Source organism: Orycteropus afer, unplaced genomic scaffold (assembly GCF_000298275.1).
Source record: "Orycteropus afer afer isolate SDZICR_OR568_19922 unplaced genomic scaffold, OryAfe1.0 scaffold00002, whole genome shotgun sequence".
Lineage (NCBI taxonomy): Eukaryota > Metazoa > Chordata > Mammalia > Tubulidentata > Orycteropodidae > Orycteropus > Orycteropus afer.
This window is the reverse complement of record NW_006921589.1, coordinates 26,591,456-26,604,851: the sequence shown is the minus strand read 5'-3', so window position 1 is coordinate 26,604,851 and position 13,396 is coordinate 26,591,456. Positions and strand designations below refer to the sequence as shown.

Genomic DNA, 13,396 nt, shown 5'->3' with positions numbered 1-13,396 from the left:
CTTAGAAACTACTGGGTAGTAGAAGAAATAAAAAATAAGTTTTAAAATCCCTTGAATCAGAGAATGTAAACACAACATACCAAAATTTTTGTGACAGGCAAAAGACATATTCAAAGGGCAATTTATAGTAATAAATGCACACATCAATCAATCAATAAAAGAACCAAAACTAACATCGCCAACAATTAGTAAAAGAGCAAACAAACAAAACAAAACAAAAAAACCCCCACAGTCACTAAAAGAAAGGAAATAATAAAGATATGAGGAGAAATAAATGAAACAGAAAAAAGAAAAATAGAAAGAATTATCAAGACTAGAAGTTGGTTCTGGGAAAGGTTTAATAAAATTGCCAAACCACTGGCAAATTTAACAAAGGAAAAAAGAAGACTCAAGTAACACAAATGAAATAGGCAATGTCACAATAGAACCAACTGAAATAAAAAAGGTAATGCGGTGTAGTAAATTACTTAGTGTGGCTTTTCTACCCATAAGTCTTTGTAAACTCCCAAGGTGGGAATTGCTATTAGCAACTGAGGAGAGCCTGATTGCTAAAGTCACCCACCTGGGTTATTTCTGTTGGGTGTGGCACAATACAATGTTCTGGGAGGTTCCCACTCTCTCACACGTGCTTAGAGTTCTGATGCTATGATTGGCTAGTTTGACCACTCTGCTGGGCTCAAAAGGAGGCTTCCTAGGGGCAGAACTCTCTCTGACTGCTGGCTGAGGAAGACATGCTGCTGAAAGAGACACGCGCCCCTGAAAGAGACACGCACCCCGAAAGAGACATGTGTTGCTGGGAAAGAGATGCAAGAGACACGCATTGCTGAGTGAGACACCGAGGGACCAGCACTGCTGGGAAAGAGACTGTGAGAGACTGTTGGCTGAGGGACGGTGGGCTGGGAGAGAGACTGAGCATTTTTCCTGAACTTGAGTTGTAGCCTGTGGTGCTTCCCTAATAAACCCCATAATCTGTGAGCTCTGTGTGGCCACTGCAGCGAATTATCGAACCCAGGAGAGAGGTGGTGGGTGCTTTGGGAGGAACGGTTGGAGAAAGGGCTGGAGGGAGGCAGCATGTCTGGCCTGGCAGGAATAGGCCTTGGGTTACTGCTGGTAATCCTGTCTTCCCTCTTGTGGGATTAGAGGAGGTCAGAACATGTGGCCTCCTTGTCGTTTTTGCAGGTAATAACAGAAATACTCTACCTATCCGAACTGACACAATCTGGAGTAGAGCATTTGAAAGGCCCCATCACTAAAGAAGAAACTAAACAGATCATAAAAAACTCCCACCAAAAAAAAAAAAAGAAAAAGAAAAACAGTCCTGGCCTAGACAGCTTCACTGGTGAATTCTACCAAACATTCAGAGGAACACTGACATTAATTCTACTCAAACTATTCCAGAACATAGAAAAAGGATAGAATACTGTTAAACTCATTCTACGAAGCAAGTATAATCCTGATACCAAAACCAGGCAAAGACATTACTAAAAAATAAAATTATAGACTAGTATCTCTCATGAACATAGACACAAAAACTCTCAACAAAATCCTAGGCAATAGAACCCAATGATTTATCAAAAAATAAAACATCATAAGTAAGCAGGATTCATACAAGGAATTCAAGGATGGGTCATCATCAGAAAAACAATCAACACAATCCACCACATAAAAAAACAAAAGAACAACATGATCATATCAATTGATACAAAAAAGGCATTTGACAAAACCTAACACCAATTCTTGATAAAAGCACTCATCAAAATAGGAATAGAAGAGAAATTCCTCAACATAATTAAGGGCATAGACACAAAACCAACAGCCAACATTATTCTCAACAGAGAGACACTGATAACATTTCCTTGTGAAAAATTAGAAAAAAATGCCCTTTATCACCACTCTTTTTCAACATTGCATTGGAAGTCTTAGCCAGAGGGGAAAAAAAAACATAAAGGTATCTTGAGACCAAAAATTTGAGAAATACAGATCTAAATATACAAATAAAGCAAATTTTCTACCAAATTTGCAAAGGCAAAATAATAATTATTATTACAATAATAAAAATAATAGTATCCAGGGACTGGTAAAGATAAACTGTCATCCTCATATACTGTTGAAAGAAGTTTAAAGTGAGACAGTAATTCTAAATAAAAATATGGCAACACATATCAAAAGCCTTTATTAGTAAGATGCAAAAGCTTGGGATTGGCATTTCTACTTCTTGGAGTCTATATCAAGGAAATGTTAAAGATGTGACAGCAATTATTTTACTGCAAGGCTGTACATTTATAATTCTTTATAATGATATAAACTGGAATAACTTAAATTGGAGATAGAATTCAGCCATGACAAATTATGCTGCATATGAACAACTATTAACTTAAAAATACATTATGAAGAAAAAATTTTAAACAGGTTATAACACAATATGTATAGCAGGAACCCAATTTTATATCTGAAAAATCATATCATTTATAAATGGTATTAACAGGGTTTAGAGTGCCTTATTATTTTTACTTACCTATATTTTTTCTTTAAATTATATTTTTTTTAAATTGCCAGACGTTATAATGCTTTAATAACAGATTTAACAATATAAAGCTATATAAGAAGAGCTCCCATTCCAATCTCCCTAACAACACATCCTTTCTAATTTATTCCCCTTGTGGTAGCCAATGTTAACAACCTGATAACATATATAATTTACATTTTAGCTATTAACCATACCAAACAGACATAAACATCTACCTATCTACTTATTTTTTAAAGTTTTTGTTTATTGTTATAAAAATTGGGTAGCACAAATACCTTGTCAGTTTTCCACTTGTTACTATACCATAGGCACTTCCAGGTCAAAAGATACAGATTTCGTTTCTTTAATTCTAGTAACAGCTGTTTAATATTTTATAAAATATGTATGTACCATGATTTATTCAAGGTTCCTGCTGGATATTCAGGCTGTTTGTATATTTTTTAACATTGCAAGCAACACTGAAATAAACATCCTTGCACACATATTCTTCTACTCTGAGTTTTTTTAATTGATAGACTAGAGTTCCAAAAGTGAGTCTGCTGGCTATACATGTATTTTTAATTGATACTGCCAGATTACTCAACAGCAATGTATAAGATTACATATCCCCACTAACACAACTGATTGGATATAATTTTGATGGTAATTTGTTGTTATTTTAATTTGTGTTTCCCTGCTTGCTACGGAGACAGGTTTTCATTTGTTCATTGAGCATTCCTGGTTTTTCTCCCTCTATCCATATCTTTTGCCCATTTTTCTATTGCTGTTACATGTCATGTAAATATTTTTTCCTAAAGAGAGAATCAGAGTTCACACCATATTCAAGAATAAATTCCAAATGAATTAAAAATATAAATTATCAAAAAAATAAATAAATAAAACAGTCAAACTATTAATAGAAAATACAGAATGTATAAAGTTGGGATGGGGAGATTTTTCTCAAGCAAGGTAAAGAAAAGACATTTGATCACAGCAAAATTAAAAGGTTTTATCTGTATTGTGCCACTTTTTAACCACAAACAGGGATTACTATGGAATAATAATAATAATAATAAATACACACATATATTTAAACTGATAAAACAAGTAGAGAACTTCATCAAACACACAGGTACTAAGTTCATAAAGGTGTACAAACACAATAGCCTTTTAATATTGCTGCTGCGGAAACCCAAGGAGGGGTCGCTATGAGTCGGGGCCAACTCGACGGCACATAACAACAACAACAACAACAACTACCACTACTATTACCACTAGATTACCACCCATCTGTCAGTCTGTCACACTGGGGTAGCCTGAGTGTTGCTGTGATGCTGGACACTATGGCCTAGTGCCTAAGGTGCTTGACTGCTAACCAGAAGGCTGGCGATTCAAACCCACCAGCCACTCCTTGGAAGGAAGGTTGGACAATCTACTTCCATACTGATACCTCCTCAGAAACCCAAGGAGGGGTCTCTATGAGTCGAATCGACTCGATGGCAGTGAGTTTGGTTTTTTTTTTGGTATGCCACTGGTAGTTCAATTACCAGCAGGGTCACCCATGGTGGACAGGTTTCAGGAGAACTTAAAGACTAAGACAAATGAGGAAGAAAGGCCTAGTGATACACTTCTGAAAATTAGCCCACGAAAATCTTATGGATCTTAACAGAGTATTACCTGATAATAAACCCTGGAAGATGAGTCTCCTGGAATATACTACAGAACAGCAGCAACAACAGACTCAAACATACCAATAAACATGAAGATGGCCCAGGACCAGGCAACGTTTCATATTGTTATAAACAAGGTCATCGTGAGTCCAAGCCAACTCAACAGCAGCTAACAACAACAACAACAGAAATAACAGAAGCTATGACTGGCATTTCAAATTCCCAATTCATTGTCTGTATCTTCTTCACCAAAATTATCCCCTCCAGTAGCATATTCACTTTAAGGTGTCCTACACCTAATGAAAGAATCTTTAAGTGTACCACTCAGTACAAGTGCTCTTCTATTTCTATCACATACATGGTAGTTATGACAGTAAAGCCTCAAACAACATGGCACATTTAGTTATTTATACACATATGAGATGGTAAAACAGATGATGACTTACCTAAATGGGGAAACAGATCAGTATCCAACTGATGTTTCTGGGTGCACAGTTTCACCAGTCTCTGCAGTCGACTTATACAAGAAAAGCGTGGAGAGAAGGCTGTGGCTTTCATAAGGACCCGGTCAGTCCTGGGTGGGTCCGTGACAGGAGCCCTACTAGATGGCAGGAGGGGCAGAGATCTCTTATGAGACAACTGCCTTGTTTGTGCTATAGTGTGTGTGGTGGGTGCCACTCCCTGCATTGGTAGGCTGGTGTTCTGAGGTTGAGGTGACTTGCAGACTAAACCCTGCGGTGGCGCTGGAGGTTTCAAAGAAGTGGATAGAGGTGGCAGGTGGGAGTGCTGCTGCGGGGCCTGCTGCTGTGACGGTGCAGGAGGGGGACTAAAGTGCTCTTGCCGAACTTTTAAAATCTCTGTCTCTCTCTGGCGTTGCCGATTCTGGGCCAACTTGCTCTGCAACTTCTTTCTCACAGTTGCCCCTTTCTTTAGGTCATCATCTTCCTCGTTGAAAGCAAATGGGTCTTCTAACTCAGTTTCCAGGTAGTGGAGAGGGACCCTTGCCCCTGGTGGAGAGAGGGACATTCCATCCAGTCCATTGGGCATCTTCAAGGCCAACGTGGGCACCGTCAGGCTAAAGGCCATGGTATCCATCTGGTGCCTGACCTTTACCTCATCTATAGGATCATTCTTTTTCTTCCTCTCTTTTTTCGGGATAAAGCCAAGTACCTGCAAGTGGCTGTTGCAGTACCTTTAAAAATACACACAAACACGGGAAAATGTTCATGTTACATATTAATAGAAGTAGAATATAAAACTATAACTAAAATGCAAATCTTAGTATGCTAAAAAATTTGTGACTATAGTAACTTTTAGTTTTCATGGATTTAATATATGCAACTTCCACTACTCTCAAAACCAAAACCAAACCAAACCCACTGCCATTGAGTTGATTCTGACTCACAGTGACCCCCACTGGGTTTCCAAGACTGTACATCTTTATGGAAGTAGATCGCTTCATCTTCCTCCCATGGAGCAGCTGGTGGGCTTGAACCACCAACCTTCTGGTTAGCAGCCAATTGCCTTACCCACTATACCACCAGAGCTCCTTCCACTACTCTCAAGCAATCCTCAAAGTTGTGTAATTTTGATAAGGCAGATATGAGAATGGTACATGCACAAAGGCAAGTCATTCAGCTGGTCAGTGGCCCTGGTAACTGCCCAGCTATTGCTTCTGGAAAAGTTTTGTTATTCTCTATCCATACGTTACAAAGTAACTCATGTAGAGAGTCTGAAGGATCACTTCAAATTCTCTTATGGAGAAAAATATACATTTCAATGTCAATCAAGTATTTGGAGATTCACAAATATCTTATGATATTACCCTTAAGAATGTTAAGTGTGTATGGTATATTTTATATGTGTGTATACACACAGCATAAATAGAATGGAAGGAGAAAGTAAAGTAATAAAAGTGGATAGCGGGATTATAGATGAAATGAGCTTCTCAAAAGCCAGACGTAAATACATGGATTGTCTCATCTAATTCTTACAATTCCCTGCAATAGGTACTAAAATAATAGGTTTTATACAAACGAGGAAACTAAGCTTTACAGAAATTAAGTAACTTGCTCAACACTACCTGTTATGGATTGCTTTATATCCTTCAAAAAGACATGATGACACAAAACAGAATGAGTATGGATTGTTGAATGGAAAACCACTTTGCTCTGTAAACATTCATTCAAATAGAAATTAAGAAAAAAAAAAAAATAGGTTGAAGTTCTAACCCCCATTAGCTCTGACTATGCTTTTATTTGTAGATAGGGTCTTTGCAAATGTAATTAGTTAACATGAGGTCACACTGGAGTATGGGGGAATATAATCCAATATGGCTAGTATCCTTATAAAAACAGAAGGGAAACAGATACAGAGGAAAGACAGCCCTGTGGCGAAGGGGGTAGAGACTGGAACCAGGCTACTGCAAGCCAAGGAACTTCTGGGACCATCTTACAGACATAACTTGGAGGTAGTATGAGTTTAGTTCCAGACCATCGCGATAAAGCGAATACCACAATAAAATGAGTAATAGAAATTTTTTATGTGCATGGTTTTCCAATGCACATAAAAGTTAGATTCATACTATACTGTAGTCTATTAAATGTGTAATAGCATACGAAAAAATCTGAAATATTGTAAGAATTTGAAAAACGTGACACAGACACAAAGAGAACATATGCTACTGGGAAAATGGCACCAACAGACTTATTTGACTCAAGGTTGCCAAAACCCTTCAGTTTGTAAAAAATGCAGTATCTGTGAAGCACAAAAAACAAGGTATGTCTGTATTAGTCTTCAACAATGTTGTTATATGCCATCATAGTGACCCCTCCTTGGGTTTCTGAGGCACTATCACTACGGAAAACTTCCTTCCGAGGAGTGGCTGGTGGGTTTGAACCACCAGCCTCCTGGTTAGCAGTCAAATGCCTTAGGCACTATGCTACCAGAGGTCCCGTCTTCAACAAAGACAAATTATTTTTGTAACTTAAATGCGATTTTAAAAACACTATAAAAGTATAAGGGAGCTCTGATAACATAATGCCTAAGGCACTTGACTGTTAACCAGAAGGCTGGCGGTTCAAACCCATCAGCCACTCCTTGGAAGGAAGGTTGGGCAATCTACTTCCATAGTGATATCCCCTGGAAACATAAGGAGGGGTTGCTATGAGTTGGTCTGACTCAAAAGGCACATAACAACAACATGAAAGTATAAAGTCTTTTTATATAACAAGAAAAGTGTAAATAGATGTTAGGCCAACAACTACACTGAAAACCCATGGAGACTTTTAACCACTAGATAAGTATTATTTTCCAAACTGATATTCTTTATACAATTTCTCAATATATTAACAAGTAAGCCATTATAAACACTATTTCTTGTGTAAATTCAGAAAATGGTAACATAAAATTAAACAATAGTTTTATTGCTGTTTGCTTCTATTAGACGAGTTCAAAGCATTTTGGATAATTAATGTGCATAACGAAGCTCTAAAGATGTACGTATGTGTTAGTGTTTCCCAAAATTATTTGAAAATAGAACCTATTTTTATTGCAGCATACATATGATATTCCCAATAGAAAACAGTTTAAATAAAAGGCCATAAAGTAAATAAAATATTTATATTTCAAAATCCATTGGGCTTCTTAAAAAAAAATTTATTATTAATTATCACTAAAAATACAGATTAACCAAATAAACAGGACTTACAAAGACCTACACCCTATTGAATTTTGTTGGTTTCTCTTGAAAATAAATCTATCTGAGACATTCCTTTATTTTAAATAGGCCTATTAAGAAGAGGGTCTGAGCTATTCCACAATAGTCTGAACTCTTAAAAACAAAAACAAAGAAACACCTTGTCTCTTTTAAAAGGGAAAATTCTTCTAACTAGAACTAGTACAGTTATGAAAACTATTTAAAACAATTATACAAATATGACTTTATAATCTGTAAGAATACATGTAGAGGGAGTGATTGATAACTGGCACAAGGTTTCTTTTGGGGGAATAAAAATGTTCTAAAATTAGGTTGTGCTGATGGTAGCACAACCCTGTGGATATAATGAAAATTAAAATTAGTAAAGTTGATTAAAAAGAGAATTAACATACAGACACAAGAAACTCTCTTGGCAAATACATACTACTAAAATGTATATAAAATTGGAAATTTAGATTGAATAGATTCATTATTTAAAATCAATTTAATATAGTCACTTAAATTTGGGAAATCAAGGCTATAGCAATGAGACTTAGCTTTCCACTAAAAACCAAAGCCAAACCAAACCTACTGCCATTGAGTAGATTGTAACTCACAGTGACCCCCCCCCCCATAGGGTTTCCAAGGCTGTGAATCTTTATGGAAGGAGATTGCCTCATTTTCCTCCTGCGGAGCAGCTAATGGGTTTGAATCACCAACCTTCTGGTTAGCAGCCAAATGCCTTACCCTCTGTGCCAACAGAGCTCCTTCAGCTTTCCACTATACATTACAAAGCAGACTTTACTTTTTATGTTAGCACTTCCACTAAGTATCCCACTATCCCTATTTTAAGAAGGTGGAAACCTGTAAGTTAGCCTTCATAATACACAACAGGTAAGTCAGAAACCAGAAATTAAGACGCTTCCTCTAACTGACCACCAACCAGGTAATTTCGTCATTAAAAGTCCTTGGGAATCTGTTTTACAAAAACAGTACATAAAGCCACTTTAAATCCCTAAGTATACAAAGAATAACTACATTAACAATAGTGAAAGCTCAGATTCAAAATATTAACCTTTTCTACATTATGCCATGTAGTATAATCATTTACATTTATATATGAGGAGCTCTGGTGGCTCAATGCCTAAGGCATGACTACTAACCAGAAGGTTGGTGGATCAAACCCACCTGCTGCGCCACGAAAGGAAGATGGGGCAATCTACTTCCATAAAGATTTACTGCCTCGGAAACCCAATGGAGTTTAGACATAGCACCACAGAGACTAAATGAGGATTTCTTCAGGAAACATAAGAATATTACATCCTTTTGATGTCCACTTTAACCTATTATCAAACAACCCTGCAAATGACAAAAATATTAATGTCATATGCAGTCATATGGTCTTGAGCCAATTATGAAAAAATATATAGCTTAGTGCTTAGCTCTGGTGACACAGTGGATAAGGAATTTGGCTGCTAACCAGAAAGCCAGCAGTTCAAACCCACCAGCTGCTCTGTGGAAGGAAGATGGGGCAATCTACTTCCATAAAGATTTATAGCCTCGGAAACTAAATGGGATCACTATAAATCTGGATCAACTTGATGGCAGTGAAGTTTGGTTTGGTTTTGGTATTAAGCATAGCTTCTCCTGACTACCAATGCAAATGTTCTTTCCCATTTTATCTTACTCTAAAAAAGAGGGAATCACCTAGAAAATAAAGGCAAAGACAGATGCTTCAGAGGCTTAACATTATGAAACAATTCAGAAGAACTCTCACTTCAATTCTTCCTACTAGCTATTAAGACTAACTTCAGTTCAAATGAAAAGGAAAAAAAAAAACAAAACCAAGATTGACTATTGCTACTGTGATCAACTGAATTTAAGATAAAATTATAGAGCTCTGTTTACATTGGAACTTGACCTGAAGAAATTAATCCAAATCCATCCATTCTTCCAGGAAAAAAAGGAAAGAGGATAAGAGACAAAAAAAAAAAAAAAATTATCATTTTCAGCCTGTTTAAACCAAATTGACCAGCTGTTTAGCCTAATACCGGTTTTCTCCTGCTATTCAAACATATAGCATTCTTATAAAACATTCTGTAAGCCAAAATGGCATAAGGTGAAGAAGCATTTACCATTAATTTATATAGGAAAGATATTTGTGCATTCCTAGACGTCATCAATAATCTGCCAAATCATGCCAAATAACACAAAAAACCTAAAATAACACTAACATACAGTGTTCACAGACACAGTTTAAGCTATGGCTGCTTGATGTTGAGATGCTCAGTGTGGTTCCCAGGAAGGGGACAAGGCTACTTCCACTTGATTGGGGTGTATGCTGCCTCTTCAACTGCTCTCTGAAAACAAATGCTTAACTCTAGTTTTGCTGTATACTTTTTTGTAAAAGTGAAAATCCTTTTTGGATTTCTTTTGGTTAGCAAAAACAGGTACTAATGTTAGGTCTTTTGTAAAAATGAAGTAGCATAAACGGAATTTTTGAAAAGCAGAGGATACCTGCACATAGGTCCTTTTCTCACCTGCTTCAAACTTTCGGGTATTGTCATTTGCAGCCTTAAGTGCTATTAGAATGTCTAAGAGAATGTTCCCAAATCACCACACTGTACTATACTCATTTTGGTAGAATCTCTATCAGCACAAATTATATATTTCATACTTACAGTGTAAAAAGTTCTTATCATAGCCTTAACATATGATTTCCTTTCAACCTACTTACACAGGTACCATTTTCTTATGTAAAGGAACATGGATGAAGGTTGTATGTCTTTGTTTTTGTTTAAAGATATAAATCAAAGTTTCAAATTTCCTAAGAAGCATCTAACTTTTGGAAAATAAGCACGCTTCTCTCTGTAATGCTCTACAACGATCAACATGGTTTTGATGAAGAACTGGAGAGAGAATGAAAAAGACACATGAAAGAAAGTGTAAATTTTCCTAAGAATAAGAAAGATGAATAACCAGTGTGAGATTCCCTCTTTAAAAATACCTCCACATTTATTTTTTTAAAATTCAAGAAAGCATAAATTCATAATTCAAGTTATGAATTAAGCCTACCCTTAATAGAAAAATACAGTCTCTAAATGATGGTGAGCATAATATACGTCTAACTCTTTTTAACCAAGAGGCAAGATTATAAAATAATGCCAAACACTTCTGCTTAGAAGTCTGATAGGAAGTATATTTTCTGAATGATTCAAATAATCATTTTTAATGCTTTCAAACATAATTTAAAAACCCCAAATTTATTGTCATTAATTAAAACACCCAAGTAGTTGCTCATTTAGGCAAATGATAAAACATAAGTAGAAAAATCAGTATCTTCTTATAAAGGCCACTGTTGTTTTTGTTATGTACCACCGAGTCAGACCCGATTCATAGTGACCCTCCTTGGGTTTCCGAGGCAGTATCACTATGGAAGTACAACTTCCTTCCGAGGAGTGGCTGGTGGGTTTGAACCGCCAGCCTTCTGGTTAGCAGTCAAGTGCCTTAGGCACTATACTACCAGAGCTCCTATAAAGGCCACTAGGATCTACTTATACTTTGGGGCTATTTGAGAACAAGGCTGCAAACCAAACAAATCAGGACCAAGACTTCAAATATTAAGAAAAAAAAATTTATAAAAAATTCTAGAATGTCTATAAAATTAATAAAAAGAAAACACTCCAATATACTTTTCAAACAATTCCCCAATTCCATTTTTTAAAAACTAGCATTCTCATCTTTCCTTAGAAATATTCTAACGTTTACTTAGATTCCCCTCAAACTCAACATTTAAATTCACCATATCAAGAAAAGAAAACACAAGGACAAGCACCAAGTCAACTAATTAAATCGAGGATGGATTTCCATTATTAGTTCTTACCTACGATCCTCTGATTTGGGGATGGGGTTGGTGCAGCGTTGGCTGTTATACTTGGCCACATATTCACATTGCTTGAAGGGAGCAGTCTTGTCCTCCAGAACGTGTCTGATACAGAAAGCGTAGCCGTTGAGTCGCCGCTGCTTGCACAGTTTGGGGCTATATGAGCACAAGGGCTTATTGTCAACCTCAGAGAAGTGTATATGTTTCCCTTCATACATCACGTGACTCTATTCCTTGTGAACATCAGCTAAAAAGGCCACCACAAAAAAAGAAACCCAAATGATAAATCAGAGAGTATAAGGCAGATTTAAGCTGAGAATTTCACTGAGGGACTTCTGGCCCCACAGCCATACCTGATTTTAAATCTTCTGCACCATAGCAATGTTAAGAGAACCCCAAGGATACCACAGTTTGGAATGCTGCAGAATCAAGATGAAGCAGATTGTCTACGAAAATATCAAAAGGCCTAGTTAACAAATTGAAATAAGCAAAGCTCACTCACTCTGGAAGTAAAATACCACCGTATCACCTTTCCTAATGTGATGGAGTCTTCATTGTAACCCAAATCCCAATAGTAAGTTCAATTAAGAGGCATTATAAAATATTAAGTTACCTTTCCCAAAGGAATTAAACTAAATAACTTTTACTCTGATTAACAAGTTTTGCAAATACCTCAAAGCTGCAGACTTCTTTCACCAAATAAGTGTCTTAAGGTGGCAGGTCTTATTTCATTATTGGTGATTGCATATTTTCACAACCCAAATCCCTTTGTAGTGATAATGGAATCAACTAGGGACCCAAAATGTCTCTCAGAAATTGAATAGGTTTTTAAAATTATGCTTCTAGTGATTCACATACAACAAAACATGTAATAGTTCATCACTGCTACCTGTACAGCTCAGAAATTCTATAGTTTTTGATATGTTGCAAAGTATTTGACAATTTGTAACAATTCTGCTTTAAGAAAATGCTTTCCTTCTAATATTCCCCACATTTCTGTCATCCAAACTATAAACTTCTTGGGCCCAAAGACTAGTTACCAACCACACTTAACATCCTTCAAGTTCAGTGTTCTCTCTCAATCACACTAAACTTTTGGAGGTATAATAAGAAAATGGAAGGAATCACACAATATTCATTATCACTACACATACAAGGTCGAACAGCAGCATTTACATATTACAACACCATGTAGTCTATAATGAAACTGAATTGAATTATTTGCAAAGTCAGGATTTTAGGGACCTGATGTGGTCTAACCCACCTTCTTCCACATTCCCAAAGTTACCCAACGGCTGATGGAACAGTTTAGATAACAGCTACAGAAAGACTCAAGAAATATTCTTTCGTTTAACAAACTGGATATGAAATCTCTTACACCAGTGAATAACAGGATACAGGAATGCTTGGGAAATCAGGAGACATGGTTGTTCAAGTTCCAAATCTGCCACTTACTGTGCTCCTTAAACAAATTATTTAACCACTCTAAATCCCAGTTTCCTTATCTGTAAAATAGGGATCAAAATAGTAGCTATGTTATCATCAATTTGCTCTAAGGATTAAATAATACAAAGCATGTGACACACCAAGCACTGTGGTAGTACATGGCAGGCACTAGAAAAATGGACGATGTTATTGTT

At 36.5% G+C, this 13,396-nt stretch overlaps 1 protein-coding gene across 1 annotated transcript in view; it reads right to left on the bottom strand.

Annotated features, from left to right (window-relative positions):
• Positions 1-11,974, bottom strand: part of INO80D (INO80 complex subunit D) — a 51,154-nt gene extending 39,180 nt beyond the window's left edge. Inside the window, exons 1-2 of the mRNA XM_007934850.2 lie at positions 11,757-11,974; positions 4,623-5,368 (exon numbers count right to left, since the gene is read on the bottom strand). Coding sequence (XP_007933041.1) covers positions 4,623-5,368; positions 11,757-11,974 — 964 coding nt within the window. The remainder of the gene's footprint in view (positions 1-4,622; positions 5,369-11,756) is intronic.
• Positions 11,975-13,396: the final 1,422 nt, after the last annotated feature.